The sequence below is a fragment of the Calliopsis andreniformis genome, chromosome 12, assembly GCF_051401765.1.
Source record: "Calliopsis andreniformis isolate RMS-2024a chromosome 12, iyCalAndr_principal, whole genome shotgun sequence".
Lineage (NCBI taxonomy): Eukaryota > Metazoa > Arthropoda > Insecta > Hymenoptera > Andrenidae > Calliopsis > Calliopsis andreniformis.
The window spans coordinates 14,769,473-14,795,281 of record NC_135073.1 but is presented as its reverse complement, the minus strand read 5'-3'; the positions used below and the strand labels follow the sequence as shown (position 1 = coordinate 14,795,281).

Below are 25,809 nucleotides of genomic sequence, written 5' to 3'. Positions count from 1 at the left end.
CAGGCGCGGCAGGGGCTCACGTGCACACTCGAGCGAAGTACCTACCACCACCGTAGGCAATTGGTCAAGCGGAGTGCAACAGATAAGGGTGTCGTTGGTGGGGGATAGTTGACTCTCTAGTGGCTATTCGGAGTCAGTTGCTCTTATGCTTGCCAGACATTAACAACAACCACGCCGGGCTGTCGCTGCGCGTGCCTCGTGACTCGAACGTCACAGGTGATTCGATGGACTCGAATTTTTTATTACTCGATTTGCAGTTTCAAAGGACCATCGTCCAGTGATCGTACCTCGTGACTGTTTCGTGACTGAAATAGTGCTGGAATTACTTTTTTTTTTATTGACACTCGTACCTGTGGATCATTTCAGTGACTATCGCGTGTGCAAATGAGGAGGGTGAATTTATATTGAACAGGGTGAGTTAAAGGAGGTAGAGTTTAATTAAGTCAGTGGATTTTGCTACCAACAACAGAATATTTTGCTACCAACGACAGGAGACATTAAAGATACAACTGGATGGAAGTAACGTCCCTATGAAAAGTATCTTCACCCCTTTCTACTAAGAGGGCGAGACTTTCGAAGAAGTGTCATCGTGTGAGCTTTCAGCGGAAGAAGGCAATCTAGTCGTTTGACTTCTTTATGTAACTGTTCAGTGCGCGATTCTGCGAGTGATCGTGATTTGAGGCCGTTTCACTGGCAGAACAATAAGAGACCTAGAGAAAAGTGTTGGAAATCCTCGAGCTCGGGGATCGATGTGGAAGAATGCGGAAGAAGCAGGCCTAATTCACGCGCCGTGTCTTTTGTTGAGGCGGAGGTCGTTGGGATCGAGAGAACAATGACGAATGATAGCTGAACGATTTTCGCGAGAATTCTGCGGAGGGTGATCGAGGGCTGGTCTCAGGGGGGGTTGTGGATATTATGTTAGCAACAGGATTATGCGTGCTTCTGAAGGTGCTGGCGTTGGCGGGAAGCGTCTCGGCGCTTCTGCCAGAGGACTTGGAGGACCGATCTGCTCCTGCCAACCTCCAAGAGGAGTGCGCCTCGAAGTGCCCCGATCTCGACTTGAATCAGGTGAGTTTATTGAGTAAATTAGATAGTCATTTCGTTGCTAGGGAACCTGAAGACACTTTTAGTATAAAATTTCGACTATTCAGAATTTCAATTGTTAAATAGTAATCTATCAAAGATAGAACATTTAACAAAGTATTATATTTCGGTTTTGAACCTCGTGATAAGTTAGTCAGGACTCAACTGTATTTTATTTAAAAAGGTCCTCTTCTAAAATGGAATTTGAATACTTTTTTCTCTAGTTTCAAATTTCCCGCTTCTTTAGCTTTACTGACAGTGTCCTACCACTTCAAAGACACTACCTGTTGTGTTACCAACGTCAGCCTCTGTCCTTCGCCCCCCACTATCAAAACACGAAAAACGAAAAAAAAGCAGCTCGATAATACAGATAACTCAGATCTGTGGAAGAAGGTGACAGGTTATTTACATGGATCCCGTGCAAACCGATAAGATCGAACTTTCGTCCAAATAAATTGAAAAGCTGAAGCGTTCTCCTCTTTTTAATTTATCAAGGAGCATTTTCGTGAGCCTTATCGGTCGTCTCCCTGCGATTATACTACGCACGCGCTTATTATGAAAGTAGCAAATAGATAAAAGTCACCGAGAGACGATTGCGTGCGAGCCTCGTCCCAGAAAAAAATCACGCGCGCGACGCGAGCTGGTCGTCAAATTGCCCGTGAAATGCGCGCCTATTTTTTCCGACGCGTGTTTTCCTAACACTGGCAACGATTGTTTACAGCAATAAATAATCGCAATCGCGGGGAAATTTCTTTATCGCGGGGTCGATTCCTTGCGCGAAGAGGTCAACGCAGCCGCGAAGAAATTGGCCCCTTCGATGAGAGTCGAAGCCAGAAATTGATCGCTTCAAGGCCCATTGAATAGCCTTTTTTCGCAAAAATTGTCGATTATTTTGCGCCACGATTTCTGCGCGCGAAGATCGCCTACTCGAACCACAGCTTTGACAACGTCCAATTTCACGGCTCATAGATTAGGAACGTTCTCCAATCGCGTGCTCTGTCGGAAAGGATGACGTAATTTTTGGCAAAAAACAGAGAAACGAGAAGAGAAAAGTATTCGTTCGTTGGAATCGCGAGTGGCGTTGCTGGAGCGAGGCGAGCGTGGCACAAAAATGGCTCCGCACGAAGGACGTATCAATTTAAGTCCACTCTCCATCCCGACTATACCATTCATTAATTAACTTAACTACACGACGGCGCATCATCGCAGTCCATAAGCACGATCTCGAGGATGAAGGAGTCGTAACAGATACAGGAGTTTCTAAACGCTTTCCCTCTTTTTTGTGCCATTTTCCCTTAAGATCGTTATGGTTCGAACTTTCATCGTGCCACGAGTCAGTCTGAATTTTTTCTAAATACCTTTCGAAGTCTCTCGAATAATCGCTGAGTAGCTGATGGTTTTTTTTTCTTTCGTCTTATTCCACGGCTCCCACGAAGAGCGGGGACGATTGAAAGGATGCATCAGGAGAGATGAACGGAACAAAAGGCGGTCTGGAGAAATGATTAAGCCGATCCTTTCGTGGAGACTTAAATTGATAATTGGTACCAATTCCGTTCACGCCAATTGCCGAAGACACTGATTACGAGCTTTTTACATGGCGCGAGTTCGCACGCTAACAGAGAATCCTATTAACAGAAATCTCGAAGAAAAAGAAGGAATCTGTTTGAACGCTCTAAAGAAGGGTCAACGATATTATCGGTAGCCCGTTGGAGAGAGTGATTTCTCCAAACCGTTGCATTTCAATTACCCGCGAGTCAGATAAAAGAAAGGGGTCCAGAATTAACTTGTCCCTTATCTTCTCTTCGACAGCTTTCCTTAATCTAGGGCCCATTTCTCACGTTTTCATGATTTCGAAATTGTCAGTGGTGAACAGAAATACCTCCTCAAAAACATGGCGTAAAAAGTGGCAGATAAGTGAAGCCATGTCAGTGAAAGTACCTAAGTACAATGAAAAAGCACCGAGCGATTTATTAAAGCAGGGAAATTGGTGTTTACGTTGCGTGGTCGACGGTCGACTGGCGCTTGTGTTATTTACTAAATACGAGTCTGTAGTAGCGAAGTCGTTATCGTATCTCGAGGTGATGCCTAGGGTGACCTTACTATGCTTGCATAATCGCGATCGTGCGCTTTCTAAAACTCTGGTTGTGGGCCGGCACGATTTCGACCCTGGCCGATAATTTATCGTACTTTGCCACGGGATGATTTAACGCGCTCCGATAATAATGTTGCTATTGTTGCCAATCTGTCACAAAGAGACGGGAGCGTGGACGGTATGGACGTGGACGTAATTTAGAGTATTGCCCGAGGCTTGTCAATTAGCGTTTAACTGGCGCGAGTCTTCCGCGAGCCGTGGCAGCGCCGCTGAAATTCCTCGATCCTCCCAGCGACGCCGCTGAATTTTTCTCTTTAATTGGAAAATAATTGCTTAAACGGCGCGTGTAATGGATCCCCTAGCCCACGCGTTAACCTACATACGATCTCGTTTCGCGTGAACGAGAACAGGGGACAGCGTAACTCGACGCATACGACCTGTAGGGGTTCGAAAATCTGGCCCAGGGCAACCTGCAGAATTCCCCGAGCTGGCTGGATGCATCATGGTCACGATGGACGCGTCGTGCTGCACGAAACTACGTAGAATCCGCAGGATCGCTCGACGTGCAATATTATATGTGGAGCCGTACACAATGGACTTCCTGCCGGCCACATCCTCTCACCTACAACGCGTGCCTCGTGACTTGCTACGGGTTCGCCTCCAAGTGCATCGATAATCGTGTGAATTTCGAAATCGAGCGAGCACCGTGAGACACTGTTTGCATCGGTGAGAATAAACTGGAAAATCTGAGATGCAGTGAAGTCCCTCTTTCATTATTTATTTACTGTAAATATCTGTGGCTGTAAGATGGAACAACTTAAATCACATTTTTGAAAAATTCTCTCTGCCCTAGTGGAAATCTCCCAGAGGAAATTTTTATTTTTACAGGAAATTGAAGCAAAGGAATTTTCCTCTAAAAAAATCAGAATATAAGACACAGGTCCATAGCACAGTACTGAGATTCAAAACTTTAAACGTCAATATCTCGAAAATAGGAAGAGTAGGATATGTGACCTATACCATTTGGCTTTGCAATCACAAATACTCCGTTCCGTAATTAAGCTTCTACTATATCAGTTAGAATAATTTGAAGTTTTTCTGGTAACGCTGAATTATATTTCAAATAAACAAGCTTTCTTGTTATTTTGGATAGTGGAAGTCTAGCGCGACCGTATCATAGGAAAATTACGAATATTCGTATGACTGGGATCATTACAGCGATACTAGGATTAATTTTAGTTACCCAAAAGATACGCTATCGCGTAGAAAACGAAATCGAGTGATCCGAATAAACGGGACAGTCCGCAGACGATCTTACTAAGTCGATACACATTTAAACTCCATTTGAGTGAATCACACGGCGGGAAAAATTCTGCAAATTCAACTGAATAAGATGTCAGAGTTGCGAGATCGATGATTGATGGTGTCTGAGTTTCTTGAACGAAATTCACGATCAATTGACTGAACTACATGAAAAACTGATAATTCGTGCTAGAATAACGGTCTGACCTGATTAACTATTTAACTGAACGATCTGTGTTATCTCCAACTTTAACTAGACCCAGAAGTAGTCAAAGTGAGATTGGCATGAATGAAACGCTTTCGCGATCCACGATAAGCGAATAAAAGATTTATTGATACCGAGGAAGGATCTATAATAAAATCTAGGGGATGGTCTCCGCGTATTTTAAGACTGAATTCGACCCTACAACTCTCGTGAATCTTGTATATACGGGTGAAGCCCACATCCACGAAGATTTCAAGCGTGAATTCGAGGGAATTTTCAAAGGTGGAAAAACTGCTGACTTTCTCTCACGATCACCAGTCATCCATTACACGAAGACAGCATTAATTGATGGGTACTTCAAGTGGAAAGATCGATCTCTAAAAGGTACTTATAATTTCCTCGTAACCATTGCAAATTGACGACAGTTAGCTCGGAGGTAATTCCTCGAAAGATAGCCATGTTGATGCCTGCAAACAAATCCTGGGAACCAGAGTTTCGGTGCCTTTAGATGACGTCAGATCAATTAAAAGGCATGCACGTTTTACGCACGCGTACAGACCAGTGGTGCACAGTACTTTCAAGATCGTAACGAGTGGCAGCTGATGGCAGTCGTTTTTAATTCGTCCAGCGATCTTGAAGGTAATTAACGAAATTAAATGGCGACAGTGTGTCCGAGTGTTTAGAGACTGTCTGACGAGACTACACGACGACCTAAACTACTGAAGAACCTCCTAAAAGTCACCATAAATCTAACACAATTTTCTCCAGACATTACAACTCCCTTTATACTAAAAAATAACGAAATTGAAGAAATCCATCACGAAAAATTGAACCTCGAAGCTCGAAGAACACTGGACATTACGCAACGCTTACAAGACATGAAAATGTTTTTCCACCGAGAATGCTATCCATGAAAATTACTTCCTGTTCCCCGAGCAAACGAGCACGATCCACGATGCTGGGCGATGTGTATCTTTTTAATTCCCCGCGTAACGCGAGAATAATTGGAAGAACGAATGCAATGTTTGCGCGCGGCAAAACGCTGGGACGTCCGTTGCATCGCGGTTGGAATGAGCCGAGAGAGCGTGGTGGAGAGACACTCGTTAAAGTGTTTGCCAAAGACAAACCTCAGACTTCAAAGGTAGATGTTCCATCCCAGTGGACACCGTCCGGTATACATTCAACACCGTGCGACCATGGCTCGTTCAAGACCACACGAAAAAACCTGACACCTTTTGCCTTCAACTTGAAACACCGTCGAGCGCTGTCAGCGTGTCAAAGGCCCCTTCGTTGCGTCGATTTCAGATAGATATCTGTGGATCTTTGTGGTCTTGCGCGGTATGATTGGTACAGGTGGAGGTTTGGGTCTCCCTTGAAGTATCCATGGTGGTGTCAAGGGGAATGTAGATGAATAATGGAATAATGTAAAAGTAAAAAAGGGGGTGGAATATTTTACTCCAAGGACCTTCATAAAAAAAGGAAATGGAGACTTGGGTATTATAGATGAATGCCATTCTCGTTGCAAAGAGGAGTGTGTAGAGTGATTCAAGGGTAAAAGTCAATATCTATCTTAAACTGTTCGAATCTATAATAAAATTATTAGGAATAACTGGTATGTATCGACTTTTTCTCCTGAATCATCCTGTATGAATATATATAGCACCGATAAACAATTAACTACAGATGAGTTTTCATTTAGACATCTGTAGATAATTAATCTCTCCCTGAGACCACGTGAAATGATTGGCATGGATAGATTTGGACAGAGTCGATAACTTGACGACCTCTTCGATGTCAGCATACACAGCAACGTATAAACATATAATCAGTTACAAATGACAGGTTCTCAGCGAGAAACTCTTACATAATATTCTCCAGAGTTTCATATCGTCAAGGTACATGCTTCATGAGTTGAGAATATCACAAGAATCGGTAGATATGAATAAATAAATATAAAATATCAAGAATCCCCGAAGACCTTGAAAAGGGGTGTCGATCAGAATCTGTCTCGTGAGCATCGAGTCCGAGGGAAGACGGAGGCCGGTCATTAGACCCAATCATCAACGTCACTCAGCGACTTGGAGCGGAGCGCAACAGTTGGCGAACGCTTCCGAGCGTGACGAAGACGTTGAACATGACGGAAGGACGTGCGGAAGGACGAGCAGGTACACATTAGACGATTACCTTAGATCAGATAAAACAGCTCTTTACCGGCTGATTTCCGTCTTGAGAATTCAGCCAACCTCGTGTTCCTCAAAGTGGGAACGGAAGCAAGGATAAACCTGCTGCAATAAAATCGAGTGACTGTGGGAATATTCGATTGAGCCTACCATCTCGAAGGAACTAAACGCTAAATTAAAAATTAACCAACAGGTGCGTTAAGAAAAGTCAAAGAAAAAGCGTGCAAGAGTGCAGATAGGAATTCTACATTTCTGAAAATTAATTTACTAAAACATGGAGTAGTGTTCATTATCGAGAATATTTACAATGTTGGAGACTCGTGTTGTCGCAAGGGTACTCGTTTCACATGGTGTGCCTGTCTGTACGGTTTGATTAATCGGGTGCAAAGTTAAACGAGCTTCGTGTCGGAAGGCAAGGAACGGACAACGAGATGCGTTTTCACATCACAAAGAAGAAGAGAGATGAAAAAATTCATCGTAAAATTGATAGATCCACGCTGGACGGCGATAGTCGCGAAAACACTGCACCGTCTTCTCTTTTTCATTATCAGGTTACTCGTCACTCGCTGTGATCTCTGTTGTTCGCGGGAAAACAGAGAACAGTGGTACCCGTTAATGCTTTCTTTACGTGAAGGCTACTCGTCAGCAATTTCCATCGTGACTATGGACAGAGGCATTTGAAGAGACTTTGGAACATTGAAATGTTGAGGGTCATGTAAACAAATTTATATAACAGAAATGAAGTTTTTCTCTTTCTTTATTAACACGGTGACTACCGTAGAGAGATTGCTGCCTACCAATATTCTAAATTTAGACAAATTGTGACTTAAAACATTTCTTCTTATCAGTTTTCAGAAAGTATTAATATCTTCGCAAATAATGCAAGATAATAACTCTGTACCTGGGAGTCAGATTAACCCAAGTTCATTTTTAAAAAAATTGAGGTTCTTACAGGATCTTATTGCTTTTTTTCATTTTATTAGATTAACAGGTATTTAGTTAAGTTACATTATAAATAAAAGAATCTTAATAGTATAAACTACTTCGAATATTAAGAAATGGATGATCGCATATTTTTCGACTCTCCTGAAAAATGATAAAACACGACTCGAGTTAGTCTGGCTCTCAGGTATACAACTGTATCACTGAATAACAAAGCGTAAAGAGACAGTTTTGAATCCAGTTTACATGCACGTACTGCGTTGAAAAAAAGACAGGGATTCGAATGGCGGTAACGTGCGGTCGCGTAACGCGCAGGGGCCGCAGAAAATAAATTGAATCGCTTGCCAAGCTTTAAAAGATAGTAAATTGTTTCATCCGGTTCAATTGACACCCCCCGTGTCCCTAAGCCTTGTCGCAAATGAATCGCCGAATAATCGGCAGCGAGTCCCAGCTTTTTTCCTATCATTTTCGGGTAACACACTCGTTACACCGTATGCACCTGTACGTTACGTGTTTCCGGTACACAGGTGCGCGTCCGGGTTTTAATGGAAACGAAGGCAAATAGTTGAGGCCTGAAACGTGGAGGGGGTGGCTCGAGGAATCAGCAGAATTCGACTCGCCGATAACGAGGGTGTGTAGCCATGCGTATTTCTATGGGAATTTTCGGAGTCGACTGGCTCCTATGCACATTTCATTAACCGTAGGTCTCATGTTTATGTAAGAAGGCCAGTAGTATCACCTGCCTTTTCGTGAATTTAAATCAACACGCGTGAAGAATATTGCGATTCTATAATAAAAATATTCCCATGGTTTCTTAAATTATTCATACATTAGGGTCAATTTCTACGAGCCCCTTTTTTATATTGACTCGTAACACTCTGTATTGTTTTCAGAATCGAACAGACGACTCAAGTTCAGAAGTGGGCTGCGGTGTCCGATGCAAGATCGATCAGGTGAGATCAGAGACACCACACTAAACTCTCAGCCACAGCTCTCGAATTTAAATTCCCTTTACGAGTATCACATAGTTCAGCAGATAAATCCGACAATGAGATCGAATAAAAAACGACGCCTCTTCATTTACAAAGATCCTGAATGGATCACGTGAATGGCAACGGACTTCCGTCCGAAGCCACTCGTAGATGGCCCAATGACTTAGGACGAGGCTAATTCTCGGGCCAGTCGCAGCGCGAATTTAAAGCAAGTTCGTCGGGGAGCATCGACGAACGTTTATTAGCGTACGCGAACGTCGGAGACGAAAATAAAGGGATGCCGGCCCCCCGTCACAATGAAAGTACTTCCGCTGCCGTCCCGGGGGCCCTGTTCGCTCGCTCGCTCGCCAGAGAGACGGTAAACGGCAAATAAAAACAAAGTCAGGTCTCCACTATTGCCCTTTATCCATCCTTCTCTCTCTATCTCGCTGTCGGCCCATGTAGGTGACCAATGAATGGATGAACGCGTGTACACGTAGTATTGCGCGTATACGAATGAAAGAATGGGCTCGTACGGCTTCGTGACTTTAAATTGGATCGCGTACAAGTGCGGCCTATGGCGGATGTCGCCAAATTGCCGTGCGACTCCGGATTCGCTCTCTCCGTTTGCTCGTCTCTTTCCGCCCCCGTGGCCCTCTCTGTCCCTCCGACCTGTTCCGGAAGTCCCAGGGAAAAACCAGGGAAACTGGGGATGCTCGCGAATTGTCGCTGTTTTTGCTACGCTCGCCGCTGCGGAGATGACATTTTTAGCTTGAATGGTGCAACGAGCCACTTGTACTAGTTTACGGCGATGAAGATTGGGCCATTTTTAGCGAAACTTCCCAAAGAGCGAACCCATTAACGTAATGGAAGCGAACTATCCTGTTGGAAGAAGCAAACTGAGTCTTATCGAAGTTATGGATGATTATTACCCTTTTTAGCTAAAATACTGGTAATTAGGGAGCTTCAAAAAAGAGGATAGTGGGGTAAATGAGAAGGACCCCCGATGTAGCCGGAAGGATATCCAGCAACGCGTGTCTCCAGGCTAGGAAACGAGACCAGCAATTAATGCTACGAAAAGGACAAAAGGGCCCCGATCCGCTTAATTACCACGTGTCCCCGAAAAAAAGAAGCACAGTCATTAAACCGCGACCCTACCTCGTGTCCTGCCACGAGGACATCGCTTCCCTGTGCCTGTGACAGTATTTCATTTTATACAGTTTCGTGGCACGAGATTGCGTGCTGTGGAAGAGCAGCCTCGAATGCCATGGGTCGGTACGTGAATCGCGCTTTAAAGCGATTTCCTCCCTCGCCTCATTTCACGGTTCGTACGTTCCAGTAACGCGCACGAGTAACGGTTAGCCGGTGAGCGACACAATTTAAGAGGAAGACGCTCCACTTTTTGCTAAACGCAACCCTAATTGCCTTCCTCTGCGAATCTAACGATTTACGGTGGAGTTTATTAAATTCTGGGTTAACTCGCCCGTTGGATGACAGAGAAAAGTAGAAATAATGGACGCAGTTATTCCATCAAAAAGACTAATAATTTTCTATAGAAACGTTAAATGCTCTAAATATCGCTTGTGAACACTTGATAGAGTTAAGCTCTTACTATTAGTGTCCTCATTTTATTTACTCCATACTTTAAACACGTTTTAATTCTAATAGAATAGATTAATTTCTAGAAGGCTACAGTTCTACGCAAACTCTAATATCATCCAGGAGAAACGTTCGTGTATATTAATTTTTATCGCAGGCACCCTTGCGCAAGTACACAGTTCAGCTTTGATGCTTCTTCCGGTAATTTCACGGCTCGATAGCGATGAGCCAATATCCGTGGAATTCCTTTTGTACGAAATATCGCGTGTTCAGCTCCCCACACGGAAACCGAAAAAAGAGTAGTAGAAAAACCAGTACATAGTTGATTTTCGAGAGAGCCATTTGTGGCCGAGCAAAAATGTTTCCTAACTCGAAGGATATCTCGAGCACTCGAGAAAAAGACAACCCCGCCAGACTGACTCCAGACAGTCAAGGGTGTTTGGAAAGTGGCGGACCACCGACAGTGAAAATACCCATGACAAATGCAGCTACTTGGCTACCAGAAACACACCACTCATCGGTCGTCTCTGCAAACGAAACTTTCAAGATCCACCCTCTCCTCTGTTTACTAGTAAACAGGCGGAAGCCATGATATTCGATGTATCGAAGAGTTCCTGGGAGCTAAACAGGAAAATTAATGAGCAGAGTCTCGAAGAACATCGTCCTTTCGAGAAGCCTCATCACTCATGGTCCATGTAGCCTTCCAGTGGAAGGGAGCAATCAGCGAACAGGGTTAAAATGAAACGAGGAGAGAACGGATAGATCCTCCAGCACGCGGTAGGATGAAGATCTACGATCTACGGGGAGCCGAGTAGAGCGAGGGCCTGGCTGGGGCGTAATGTGTGTTGAGGTTTTAATGAGGAAGTGAGAAATTAGCGGGCGCAGTGTCGAGCCGTCGCGCTTCGGCCATTTTCCATCGTCTGATAGTTTTGTCAACCCCCTATTACTCGAAGCTGGATCGTTGAAAAATACGGCAATTTAATGGGCTGAGTCGAATTCGGCCCATTACCAGATGGACCCTTTCGCAGCGAAATCGAAGAGGAGCGACGCTGCGTTTTGTACGAGCTAATTGAAAAAGAGGATTCAGCTTGATAGGGGCGGATTAATGAAATGTCACAGAGGAAAATAATTAATTGAGATGTTAAAAATTATCGTCGACTCGGTCGTTAGAGTAACAGTTTCCACTGTCGTACACGGCGTAGATAAATGATCGTTCGACGGCTACTTCGTCTGCGTGTTAAATTCCTTTCTACTTTTTTCTCGCCGGAGACTGATAAGGGAGAGCGTCGTATTTTTAACGCGATCGTGCCTCAAACGAACTCTACGTTCCCCCGACGTTCTGATTCGTTCCGTGTTCGATACTCTTTATTATTTCAATACTGGTATAGTTGTAAACGTGGTTAATAATTGTCGCCCTCGTCAGCCCCGACGACCTCGCGCACCCACTGCGCTTTAAAGCGCCATCGTAAAACAGAACTGCCACCAAATGTTTATTAATAACGTTTATCTAGCGCTGGAGGTCCCTTTCCTTCTAGACTTTTCAGATCATCTGACCTATGTGATACCCTCGAATACCACCGTACGCGTGTATGTAAATCAATGTTGTACAGCGCGAAGTGAATGTAGCGCGACTGCTACAATCTCTCAGTATTTATTTTCGATCTTTTTCGATTGTAGTATCGAAAAAAAAAATTATCGCTGTTTTGGTTATGACTAATCGGATCTATCCAGGAATTATAAATATAAAGAAATTTCAGAAATCTAGAGACCTGTTGCTTTAAAATGATTTAAAAAATAGCGTAACATTTTCTTTATATGTTTTAATAACTTTAGTGAATATAAACTGCTTTGGAGTGCAGTGTACGATGTCTGACGCAGGTGTATCATTAATCCTCTCGAATGAAGTTTTCCGTGTCGCGCTTATTACTCTAAAATGTCGAGAGTGCCATTCATGTGCGGCGCCTCTCGAATGCGGTAGAGTGTCGATCAGCTCGACAATTGGTAAATAGCTCTCTCGTATCTCTATGTATAATGTTGAACTAGAGATTTTGCAGCGTGTAGCATTACGCTGGAGTTGATTGAGTACCAGCTGGAAGTATTCGAAAGTAGCTTAGAAGGCCACCAAGGGACACTTAAAAACAGGAGGAAGGAGTTGCAGCTGACGAACGAAACGTCCCATTCAAGAACCACATATTACAAACTTACTCTTCCTGAAGTCCTCGAGACGGTCAAGCACGCCAAATCGCTTCTGTATATTTATGTTTCGCGTTGCGAGCGAGCAAGATTTCTTTCAAGATGTTCTTAAGGAACAAGATCGTGACTGTCTCCTCCTTGGCTACGAGATCTCTTATTTATCCTAAAGCGAGCATCGGACTTCCTGGACGACCTCCAGCCACTGAAATCTCTACTCCATCTCGTTTCCGTTATTCGATTTATTGGCAGATCGTAAAATCGCGTACAGAAAACAGTCTAATAACTATGTCAAAGTAATAACGCAATTTTCTTTACGATAACATCGTTGATCTTGGGCCTCGTTTATCGCTAAGAAGAAGACGGCTAGACTCGAGGCACGCATCAGCAATATTTGCGCGTTGATTTGAGGGAAAAAAGACTACTTTTACGTATGTATACTACAGACGATGGTGATTCCCTGTTACTAGCAAAAACAACGCGTCTTGGTCGAGTCTCGAGCCGATTCGTTTCCATCGTCCTCTGCTAGGCTGGCCTGTTGTCGCCGACAAATGCCCACATCCTCTCGTGCAGAAAGTTAATGCGTTAAACTTCGGTTCGCAAATCCATGCTCGGCACGAACCAAGCAGACGTCTTATGAACGTGGGCGTTACTTGAGGCACGTGCCATATGTTCTTGTCCGTATCTCTCGAACAGTTCGCCTCGCAGACGTTCCAGTTACTTCAATGCCAAAATAATGCGACACTGACGCTGTGTCACGATTGATTGCCTCGATTAGTGGCACTGCGCGCGAAGTTTGGCCCTCGGGGAATATGAATCGAAAGGGAACATAATAGACTGTATTAAGTTGACACACTGTGAAGGTAAAAATCGTGAAGGAATTTACGAAGAGCTTAGTAAAGAACGAAGTATGTTTTTAAATATCTGGTAGGTTGATACATCGCGTAGGATCGCTAAGTTAGTTAACATTGATACGTTTCCATGCTGGCAGAACTTCTACGGGGAACATCGTATTGTGTAACAAGGCTTTTGTGTCTGTTTCAGTGCACAAAAGGCTGTGGAGCGTGGCAACGAGCACTCGACACGAGCTGTCAAGCCGTCTGCGTTAGTATAATTTGCTAAATCAATGCTACTCCTTAACCTAGTGCTTAACATTGCATGCGTCTTTTTCGTAATTCCACTGAGCATAACTGTCCGCGGAGCCTTAACGTTTGCGATATCGTTTACAGAACGGAACACAAGAACTGCTGCCGCCCAAGGAACTGTACTGTGTTCTGGGTTGTCACGACGCTTTGAATCGGTACTTCCAGCAGTTGAAAGGTAATCTTGCTAGCTAACATTTTGTTTGAGTACTTTACTGTATCCTTGCAGCATGAGCTTTCCTATAACTATCCTAAAAATCTACTTCTCTTACATCCAAAGTCCTTAATACCTCTACTAAAAATTCGCGAACTCTTTAGCATAACGATCAATAGGGTCAATCTTCAGCGGCTCTTCATCGTAGTAATCGAAGTTGCTCGTGTCATCAGGGGTGTTACATTTAGGTACAAAACTAGGCTGAATCTTCTGATGGTAAATTTGATTCCAGTCTGTGGTCGAGAACCACCTGTGCGCCTTTATGTCTAAACTACCATTCTTGAGGTTCCCATACCGTCTAGTTAGATCCACTTGGAGTATATTCTTGATGAGGTCTCTAAGTTCCTCTCCAAAATGGTGAGCGTATTTGTATTTGCCCGAGACGATCTTCTCGTATATCTTCATTGGGTCTCGAGAGTAAAATGGTGGGTATCCAGCATTCATTTCGTAGATGAGAACTCCAAAACTCCACCAGTCGACGGATTTGCCATAACCCTTGGATAGAATGATTTCAGGCGCGAGATACTCAGGCGTTCCACAGAGAGTCCAGGTTCTGCCTTCTACCATTTTGCAGAAGCCAAAGTCTGTCATCCTGATGTAGCCAGTGCTCTGGATTAAAATGTTCTCTGGCTTCAAGTCGCGATAGACTAGGCTACAGTGATGTAAGTACTCGAGGGCGAGTACCACCTGGGCGGCGTAAAATCGAGCCAGAGACTCGTCGAATTTTCCCATTCGTCTGAGGTGTGTGAACATCTCACCACCATTGACATATGGTAGCACCATGTAGATGTATGAGTTGTCTTTGAAGAAGAACTCCATATAGACGAGGAAAGGGAACCTTACGCATTGGAGTATTTTTTTTTCATTGTATGTATGATCCACTTGCTTCATCTTCACGATTTTAGCCTTGTTCAGTATCTTCATGGCGTAGAAGACGGCGGTCGGTTTGTACTTAACGAGGATGACTCGACCGAACGCGCCAGTTCCGATTGTTCGGTACCGTTCGAAGTCATTTAAAGAAACAGTATCCTGTTTTTTAACCTTCCACCTTTGGAAAAACGCTGCCCTTAGTTCGTCTAGAATATGTTGATACTCTTCGAAAGCTCGCTGCTTTTCTAGATTCATCGTTTGTCTCAGTAACATTTGTTGCTAGAAATTCCTTTTCATTTAATACCAACGCAAGCACGTCACTATTATAGGCCAATTCTGGGAATGATTGTGGTTATGGATCGACTGCACGATCTTCTTTTCTTTGATTTCTGTCGCTTTCGAGACCTACACACCTAACCAAGTAATATATCTTTGATGATATTAGTTTTCATGGAATTAACATTGGACGATTCAATTATCAGCGGAAATAGGCATTCCTCCGGCACCAGCGCTGGTGGCGGACTCCTTGACCGCAACATCTCTAAGGCTAGAATGGAATGGAATAGACATCGAAAGACGCGGCGGCGGCATTTCGTACCTGGTGCAATGGAGGTACGAGGAATTAGCTGAAACCTGGCAGTACTGCAGGAACCAGTCCTGGGGCGAAGACGATCAGATTCTGGTTGAGAATTTGCAACCGTACACGAAGTATAGAGTAAGTCACTACATTTACGACTGTCAACTACTTCCTCTCATAAACCTTTTTTTGCTTTCTTCTATCTTAAATATGAGACTTTCTATCGTGTTTTAAATTACAGTTTCGTGTAGCGCTACTCTTAAAATCGTCTCAACACAATCCTGAGCCAATCGTGTCTGCTCCAAGTGTAGTGATAAGAACGTTGGCGGCAGGTTTACCTACCTCAGCACCGGTAATTGTAAGAGCGGCGGTAGTAGACAGCTGCCGCGTCTCTGTGTCTTGGGAACCAGGCCCTTTTCCGAATGGGCCACTTTTGTCTTATGTCCTGCGTCTGCAAGGGGCTGACCACTCCCAGCTTAAGGTATACGCCACGCCAGAACTTCAATACATCATATATCATGTGACAATTCTACCTCTTTCTCACTGTCTATTTTGCGAGAAGCACAATTCTACGTCACAATGTTTCGACTCTTCTGTTCTATGTTGCTCACAAGATATCTATCGATATATTTGCTATTGTTTTACGGTATTTTAAAGCCGATTGCTTTTCTATTCTCTCTAAGCGAACTGCTCTGTGAAACGTCAACTGGTTCTACAAGATCTCCCTCCCTCCTTAGAAGGGATTTTTTTCTAAATGATAAATTGCGAGGGTTGTAGGCATGTTTGGGGCCAAATGCACGCTGTAACTTTTTTTTTTAGGACATTTAGTCTTTTTTATTAATTTAAACACAAATTACTTTAATAAATTTTTATGCTAACTCTAATATTTGTGAAGTGCCTGTTTTAAAAAATGCTCGCTGCTTGAATATCTCTATTAATTTCACCAATATTAATCCCGTTAACACAAGGTTGTTCACTTGTAAGAACCAGATCTTCCATGAAATATGTTTCTGGCATGGCGTTTCTTTTCCTATATTCGCATACTGACTTCCTAGCAAGGGTCGAAAGGGAGAGACACACTGTCAGTGTTTCTAACATACTTTACAATCGATCAACAGGATATACCAGCCTCTGAGAATACGGATCATTACATGTTCCAAAATCTTGAACCGAATAAGAACTATTCTATAAGCGTGACGATGAGGAACGGAGTTGGCGAGGGTCCCCCTGCAGTGCACTACATTACTACTACCCCAGAACCGGCTGGTATGTCTCAGGATATCCACAATTCTTATCTTTACATCTAGATTATGAATTAAACAAATTTCCCACGAAATTTACTATATTTCAGTGAAAGATACGCAACAACCCATCCTAATTCTCGGCGGCCAACACGTAGTCATGAAACAGGACGCTGACATGTTGGATGACCCGAGTGTCGTCTACGAAAACACAAGTACAATTCGTGGTGTCGCAATTCACGTCGCCTCTGCTCAATTATTCGTTTCTGATTCCCTGGGATACGTGTACAGAACATCTATCATAAAACGCACCACGCCAACAGTCATACTCAGCCCTAGTCAAGCAAATTTCAAACCTCTGAGCTTATCAGTAGACTGGTTAAACCTCCACTTATACATTCTGGGCGAAGTGAAACACGCGACGACAGTTTGGCAGATAGCGAGATGCAATTTGGACGGAAGGGGCTTGACCGTGGCCGTAGCTGGCTTTCTAACGAGACCTACTCACATCGAGGTGGATCCCTACAATGGGTACCTCTTCTGGGTCACCAGGGCTGGCTTGTATAGGCTTGACCTGGCTGACATAAGCAACGGAGTGAAGCACGAGGTAAACTTCAGAAAAAGTATCATCTCAGCAATGAGAACTATGTTTTATACTACTTGCAGCATTGGAATAAACGAGTTGGCTTATAATTATAGGTTCAACCATATCTAATCCTCGACGACATTCACCTGGGTGCTTTCACTGTCGATCACACGAACTTCCGCTTGCTAGTTCCCCACCACAGTCAGAACACTGTCATGTCGGTCTCCTTGGATGGTCGCGAGATCTTGGACCTCCGCAAGAACACCCAGCAAGCGAAGTTCAAGAACGTAGTGTCTTTAGCTATGGCGAACGGTCTGTTTTATTGGACGAATGGCGAAGAGGTGCTGATAGAAGGATACCATTCTGGACAGAACAGATACTTCCACAACGCGTACCCTGATAGGTAAGATTTCTTCATTTGGACCCGAGGCACGCTGCTATTGGTATAGATGGCTCGATAACCCTATCCCTTTCAGGTCGAACGGTTCATTTGTCAGTGTCAATGTACTTATGGACGCGAGCCAGCCTGTTCCTGTCCCAGTGAATCCGCCCACGGGCGTGCAAGCTGTTCTGGGGGTGGAGAGGGCGAAAGTTTCTTGGCAAGCGCCTCATTTATTAGGGGGTCAGGGAAAGGGCGCTTGGCAGAATTGGTCCTACGAGCTGGAGATCAAAGACGAGTCTACTGGGGAGACGATACATCAGAAAGATATCGCTGGCTCGTCTCACACTGTGCATAATCTCAGAGAGAAATCAGAATACTCGATCAAGGCTGCGGCCTATACCAGCGCTGGTAGAGGGCCGTGGTCCACTGAGTTTAGGGGTCGAACGTTACGGTAAATTCTCGTCTTTAATATGTTGATGAGTCAACCCTTTGTCATTGATTCTACGTTGCGTTGGCCCTTTAGGGATGGATCACATGCGTCTATTTTGTGGTCTGCAAATGAGGGTCTTCTACGAAGTGACGTGACTGGAGAAAATATCGATACTTTGATATACAAAGCCAGTTTGAAGGAAGCTGAGAGCGATTACCATATCGTCGACGTGAGCTGGTACAAGGATGTCCTCTACATTGTGGGAAATAACTCTGCTTTATATCGGTACAATATTACTAGTCACCAGAAAACTAAGATGAATATTCACTCGGTTGGGAGCGTCGCTGTCGATTGGATATCGAAGAAGCTGTACTGGGCTAATCCAAAGCAACAAATTGTAAGTACAATGATCACTTTTTTAGAGCATCTTTAGTTCTACGAGTACTTATTGTCTAACTATTTTCAGATAACTAGGGCACATTTGAATGGATCTCATCAAGAGCCCATGTCGATCCTAGCCATAGTTAAAGAACTGATGATAGACTCTTTGGAGGCTTATTTGTATTGGTCCACGGGGCACGCGGTAGAAGTTGCGCGGTTGAATGGACAGGACAGGAGGTACTATCACTCGGACGAGATATTTAATGGCAAACAGGTGATGGGTTTAACCCTGGACACAGAGAACAGATACGTTTATTGGATCGTCCGAAGCTACGAAAGTGGATCGATCGTATATCGCGCGCCGACGTCCGAGCGAATCCCTATGAGCCATAAAATTATGCCCGAGAAGGTCCTTATCAACGCTAAACCCTATCAAGCATCATAGATAAATCAGCTCAATAGTTTCTAATATCTTTATCCACAGGTTTCGGCTCTACAACATCCAAATATGCAAGGACCACTCTGCTACTTCTCAGAACACCTTCTATGGCTCCAGGATGACCGAAACGCCGTGATAGGCGATCTCTCTGGTCAGAATACAGCTATAATAAATGGTATCACTTTATCTGGCTTGCACATGGTAGCTGTCATGGACCCAGCACTTCATCAATATCCAAAGAATCTCACGTCAGAGACCGCAGTGGTCTTGCCAAATGCAGTTAATTATAGCAGTATTAGAGTCGAAGGGACGTGGAGGAACTTCAACATATCCTGGGATCCCGTGGAGAACATCAACTATGGCACAGTGTTCTATGAAGTGAAATTCGCGGATTATATTAACACAAACTCGAATCCAGAGATAACGACGGAGACCTCGATGCCTTACAACAATTCCGAGCAAATTGTACCCTACTCAGTTCTGGAAGTGAGCGTGAAGGCATTCACTTATTGGGAAACAGCTCATCACACAAGAAAAACGTTAAGGTCGCCGCAGAGTGTTCCCACTCAGCCAACGAATCCCAGAGCGTTCATAGAGTTTCACAAGGAGCCTCTGAGCGAGAACGTCGATATATTTGTAATATTCAGGTAAGCAAGGGAAATTTTTTGCGCGAGTTACAATTGCGAAACTATGTAGGTAACCAGCAGTGAGAAATCGAAGGATAAGATGTTATCGAATAAATGAATTGCGAAAGTCCTTTCACTTTTAACTTTACATGGGATTTAACTAGCTGAGTTATGCGACATTTAGCGTTACTGTTATCGTGTTTTACAGGTGGGACAGGCCTGAGTTTGCGAACGGCCTGATCGTGGGATACACTGTTCAATGTTGGTTCATGGAAAACCATGAGGAGATCCAGGTCTGCGATCAGTCGCTCATTTCTGATAAACTGCAGCACACTGTTCACGACCTGCTGCCGAATACGACATACTATTTTCAAGTTCGAGCTCATACTGAAATAGGTGCAGGTCCCTACACAGATGTGATCAACGTGTCAACAGTATATGAGAACCCTGTGCCACAGTTGTTGGTCGCTACTATGGATGCAGTGAAGATATCAGACCTGGACCAAGAAAAGAATAACACTATCACTAGGCATATCGCGGTCGAAGTGACTTATCTGGGAGCAGAGAATAAGATCTACTGGATAAACGAAATGCAGGAATTGGTCACGTCAGATTTGGTGGGAGTGAACGCTACCAAGATGTTGACTCTGAACAACAGTGCTTTCAGCATCACTGTCGATTGGGTATCGAGGAATTTGTACTGGTCTGAGTCAGGCTATCATGAGAACGGTAGCCACATCTTTAAGTTAGACTTGACTATGTGGCAGGCTAGGATTTTGAAGTACGAGAACATTGTGACGACCAGCAGACGCATTCTTAATCTTGATATACTACCATCCACAGGGTAATTATCAGTTCTTCAGGTCTAGTTTCATGTAATTAGAGTGTAATTGGCACTCATGGGTATTGTCTATTTTTACAGATCATTGTACTGGATAGAGGTGACAAAAAATGACAGGAGCGTGATAATGCAGTCTGACTTAAACGGCAAAGCAATTCAACCCTTCTTCAATCATATCGACGATTGCTCTTGCCCTTATAGACCGTCTGTGATTCCCGTGATGACAATCGACAGCACCATCCTTGAAAAGCCAGCCATGTATTGGATCTCCCTGGAAGGACACTTGAACATCGCTGACATCAATGGATGCACGTGTAGCTTAATAGTGAGCGCAGACTTTAATAAAGGTCTGCCACCGACATCGCTGACTGTCGATAAGATGAATATATATTGGTCCAACGTCGCGGAGAACCAAATTTACTACATAAACAAGAAATACCCCGAAGATGGAGACATCAAGCACTTTTATTTAACATCAGTGCGCAGTATCAAAGCTCTCGGGAAGTCTCTGCAACCTTACCCAATCACCAATTGCTTGATACCCCATCAAGTGTCCTACAACGTCGAAGAAGTCAAGAAAACTGCGAACAGTATTACTGTGAGGCTTCCTCAACCAGTTCCTCATTTCGGCTGCAAAAAGTACAATCTTCCTACGACTCTGTACACAATATACGTGTCCCAGTGTTTGGAGAACGACCCTACTAAATGCGAGGACACCGAGAGAACAAAATTGCAGACTTATGAGAAAGAATATGAGATAAAGAATTTGAAGCCTTTCACGAAATACAGATTGAAATTGGCGTTGAGTAACTATTATGCTGATCTAGAATCGATGAGCTTGGAGTTTGGCTCAGGGGTCGTTTTGAGAACAGGAGCAGGCGCCCCCACTGCTCCTGAGAACGTGACTGTGGAGGCTTTGACACCAACTTTGGCTGTCGTGTATTGGATGCCACCGAAGATATTAAATGCCGCAGCAGTTAGGTACGAGGTGCACTGGAGGTTGGATACGTTAATCAATGGAGTACGACAGAAAGGGGAACAGTGGATAAAGGGTACTGAACGCACTGGAGATGGTAGATTCTACACTCTATTAGAACCATGGCTACCTGGTCAGGAGTACCTAGTGTTTGTCCGAGCGTATCCTGCTCATTTCAATGACGTTTATAGTGAGAGTCCTGGACACGCAGTGAAAATGTTCCCAGAGCCTAATAACTTAACTTTGACTGGTGTTAGTGTGAACAGTATGAACGTGTCTTGGATACCATCTATTAACTTAACAGTTAAGTACACTTTGGAGTACAAAGACGTTGCAGTGGAGGACTGGCAGGTGGCAAATGAATCTAAAGTGGATAAAGACAGAGTAACTTATTTCATTCGGAAACTGCAGCCGCGTACTTTGTACAAATTCCGACTGCTTTTGAGGTATCCAAGCTATAAGAAGGACTTCGTATGGCCTACAGATGGGAGATTCACATTTCAAACGCTGGGTGAGCGAGGCCACGATTTCTTTAAAACTTAATTTTTTTAGTCTTTAGGGGTAATATTATTTTTAATTATTTGACAAATAGGTGATGTACCAAGTGCCCCAGGAATGCCCACGGTGACTAAACTTCGCGATTCCGTGTATCAATTGAACTGGGAACCAGCTCAAGCTCATGGTTCCCAGATTACCCTCTATCGCGTCGAGGGAACGAAGATAAACGAAATCAACGAAAAAATCGACTCTACGGAGAACGCCAGCTGGAGGCTGTATTATAATGGAACAGATAATTACTGGATCATCACTGGAGACATGGACGATAAATATCGATTTCGTGTTCAAGCTAGAAACGCGTATGGATTCGGTGCTTGGAGTAGATCGAGCACTATCATTGATTTAACACAGACCACAGGAGGGATATTGGCGGCTCAACAACACTTAGGATTAGTGTTAGGACTTAGTGTTCCTATTATTACCATTATCCTTATTTGCTTCTGCTATTTTCTTTGCCGTAAGTATATAATTGTGAAAGTGAACTAGTCTACTCATGCTGGGGCATCGATAGCAAAGCAATAAATAAAGTTTATAATTCAGCAGTGTACAGGCAACGCAAAGAAGATAAAAAGGCAGTCTTACCTCCCTTAGTGAGTGATGTAGAATTAGCCACCCTTCGAGAGATACCACGAGGAAATTTTGTTCAATCCAATGCCTTGTACGCGTCTACTTTGCAGAATGATCCTGATGACTCCTCGCTGCCTAAAATCAGAAGGGAACAGATAACATTGGCTAAGTTCTTGGGTAGTGGAGCCTTTGGAGAGGTAAGTGAAACAAAACACGCGCTAATGATGAATTTGTGATTAATAATAATTGTTTAAAGGTATTCCAAGGTAACGCGAAAGACCTGGAAAGGCCAGGAATCACGCCAGTCGCGATAAAGACGCTTAGAAAAGGAGCATCAGCGCAAGAGAAAACAGAATTCCTCCAAGAAGCGAGGCTCATGAGCCACTTTAGGCATAAGCACGTGCTCAGACTTCTGGGTGTCTGTTTAGATACAGATCCACCGCTACTAGTACTAGAACTGATGGAAGCAGGAGATTTATTGAGCTATTTAAGAGCAAGTCGATCTCTACAACCCACAGACCCACACGCTTTACGTTTGCAAGATTTGTTAGCTATGTGCGAGGATGTGGCGAGAGGATGTCGTTACTTGGAGGAACTCCACTTCGTACACAGAGATCTTGCATGCAGAAACTGTTTAGTGTCTGCTAGAGACCGAGAAAATCGTGTTGTTAAGATTGGTGACTTTGGACTTGCAAGGGATATATATAAGAATGATTATTACCGAAAAGTAAGTATACCCATTATTACAATTTATTGAATAGATTTGTATAGAAGTTGTGATTTATTTAAAACATTTCTCTGTGTAGGAAGGGGAAGGATTACTTCCTGTTCGTTGGATGGCCCCAGAGTCTTTAGTGGATGGTGTGTTCACATCACAGAGTGATGTTTGGGCATTTGGTGTATTGATGTGGGAAATCACATCCTTGGGACAACAACCATACCCTGCCAGAACAAATCAAGAAGTATTACACCATGTACGTGCAGGAGGAAGGTTGCCTAAACCCCTCAATTGTCCACCTGCTTTACATCAGTTGATGTTATGCTGTTGGAGCGCTGCTGATGCCAGACCAAGCTTTAAAGTTTGCCTTGAAAGAATAGTTAGTCTAAGAAGCACTATAGAGGATGCAACACTGAGCCCAGTACATGCTGGTCATTACTTAGCTAGGAAAGGTGAGTTTAAATTGTAATCAAGCAAATACATTTAACAGATAAATAGTTACGGATAGTTAAATGCTTGTGTCTATACATGACTCTTACATTTCTTCAATTACAATTCAACTTCTGAACTTCTAGTCTAATATTAGCTGCTTCATCACCTAATAGAACAATCATGGTCATGAATATCTTCACTTCAATGTTAATCTGTTTACTAAATACAATTTATCTCCATGTGTCGCAACATAAGCATGTTTTTCTCAAATATGAAAACACAATCTTTTCAATAATCATATTCACAGTTTGTCTATTCATCATGACACAGCATCATGAAATGTGTTCAATATATAAATGTAACAATTTGCTTGAATACATATTTATCATTGCATGGCTCATGCTTGCAGGCGTGTCTAACATGGCTTACTTTGCTGACGAGAATCAAAATCATAATAACTCAGGTAGGTTCTTTGTGAACATCATCTATCTATGCTGCTTTCTCTATTTCTTTTTCATTGTGCCTTGTTACAAAATTTAAAGAATAGAAATGTATAGAATATAATGAATTCATTTTCCCAGGAAATTCATGGAAATCTAGCAGTTCAGAAGGTAGCAGGGACATGCAGCCATTCCTTCAAAATTCTCACAATGCTGGGCTTACATCGCATTCTGGTGAAATACCAAAATACTTAGAATTATTAGCAGATAATGAGGATATTATTTTAAGGGAAAATTCAACAAGTGGATATGAAGTACCTCGATCAATACATATTTCTGATCAAAATTTAAGTAATTTAAATAAGGGTAGTACAAATCTTGATTTAAAAGATACTCTGCAATCTAATACTTTACAAGAGCAGAAAGATCTATGCAGTGATAACAGAGAACAATTAGAAAAAATAGGTGATAAGAGATCTTCAATATCTAGTTTGAATTTGCCAGACCGTCGAAGAGCGTCAACTACAAGTATGACTGAAAAATGTAATACCTTAGATAGCGCAAAATTAACCGTTCCAACGATTAAGGCGATGTTAAAGAGAGATTCTTTCACTTTGACTGATCAACGAAAGAATAAACGGAACATAGTTGAGCGACGAGGGTCCGAAGTAAGTTTAGAAGGCAGAAGTTCTAGTTCTCTCAGTTCAAACATTAGTTTAGCCCCACCTACCCGACCAAGCTCATCACTAATCAGTTCGCAAAATGTTCTTCCACTGAAGAGTAGTGTCATTGGTAGCGCAGAAGAAACAACGTTGAATGACAGTAGTGTTACGAAGAACACGTTGCCAAAAATCCAAAGGACTCATTCTAATCTACAAAACGGTAAAGCTAATATTCCTTTAGTGATAAACAGTACATTATTGAATTTATTAAGGCAAACTCCAGTTGAGGATAGTAACAATATTGTTACCTATACAAACATTAATGCAGATGCTGTTAGAGTAAATGGGAGTGACGCCGTTCGAACAAGTCATATTTTTAAATTGCAATTGTAATTTCAGTTCTAATTACATCTAAACTGAAAGTACGTGTAAAGTTCCATAGCTTTAAACTGCCATATTAATGTATGTACATATTTAAATATTAATATCGGAAATTGATTTCACGTGAACCGTGGCAGAATGTTTTTGATTATAAAGCTGCTAGTTTTAATTAATAATCATGGACTTGTTTAGCATTTAAGAAACTAGGATAGTTATAGAGTATTATGTCGGGATTAGAGTTATTCGCGATAGTTTTATACTTGTTATAAAAGCTAATGTATTTATTTAAAGAAAAGTATGATTAAAGTCTCACTATTCATTGTACAAATTTCATATTCGGTGATATAAAGTATGATCTTGAAATTGATATTCATGTTGCATAAGGATTTGTTAAGTTTTGTATGTAAATTTAGTAATTTTTATTGAAATGGTACAACTATGAATAAAAGTCGTCAATTACGCTGAATTTCGTATGAATGGACTGATAATGCTTGAAGTTTATTTTCGAGCTAAAATAATGAATTCGGAATGTACTGTAAATATTTTATTGATACAAATTTCGTATTTTTTTAGTCTAATTCATTATTCTTTTTTACGAAAGTATTAAATTCAAAGAATGAACTAAAAAAGAATGTAGCACTATGACTGGTAGTAGTAAATTTGGATATATACTATTTGAAAATATTTTGATATTAACTATGATAAAAAAAAATGTTTTTTACAAGGGACCAACATTTTTATAAAATTGAAAGGATTGTTTCTAGAAGTCAGATGAAAACAGA

The 25,809-nt window shown here is 42.7% G+C and overlaps 2 protein-coding genes across 3 annotated transcripts; one reads left to right on the top strand and one right to left on the bottom strand.

The window, feature by feature from the left end:
- The first annotated feature begins 859 nt into the window (after positions 1-859).
- Positions 860-25,721, top strand: Sev (receptor protein-tyrosine kinase sevenless). 2 transcript variants are annotated; one of them, XM_076388690.1, is made up of 20 exons: positions 860-1,068; positions 8,698-8,757; positions 13,609-13,668; positions 13,794-13,884; positions 15,273-15,505; positions 15,609-15,848; positions 16,486-16,633; positions 16,719-17,215; positions 17,308-17,597; positions 17,671-18,027; positions 18,100-18,403; positions 18,473-18,796; positions 18,872-19,473; positions 19,661-20,296; positions 20,375-21,780; positions 21,862-22,284; positions 22,371-22,591; positions 22,651-23,121; positions 23,201-23,564; positions 24,126-25,721. In XM_076388690.1, the coding sequence occupies exons 1-20, from the start codon at positions 916-918 to the stop codon at positions 25,037-25,039; spliced, it is 7,794 nt and encodes a 2,597-aa protein (XP_076244805.1). In that variant the 5' UTR covers positions 860-915; the 3' UTR covers positions 25,040-25,721. The 2 variants fall into 2 exon arrangements, with proteins under 2 accessions (XP_076244805.1, XP_076244804.1); XM_076388689.1 differs by having other exon boundaries at positions 22,368-22,591.
- LOC143185922 (cAMP-dependent protein kinase catalytic subunit 1) lies at positions 14,002-15,242 on the bottom strand. Its single transcript, XM_076389251.1, has 3 exons — positions 15,209-15,242; positions 15,112-15,170; positions 14,002-15,069 (listed from the first exon to the last, which is right to left on the bottom strand). Exons 1-3 carry the CDS (start codon positions 15,240-15,242, stop codon positions 14,002-14,004), a joined length of 1,161 nt encoding a protein of 386 aa, XP_076245366.1.
- Positions 25,722-25,809: the final 88 nt, after the last annotated feature.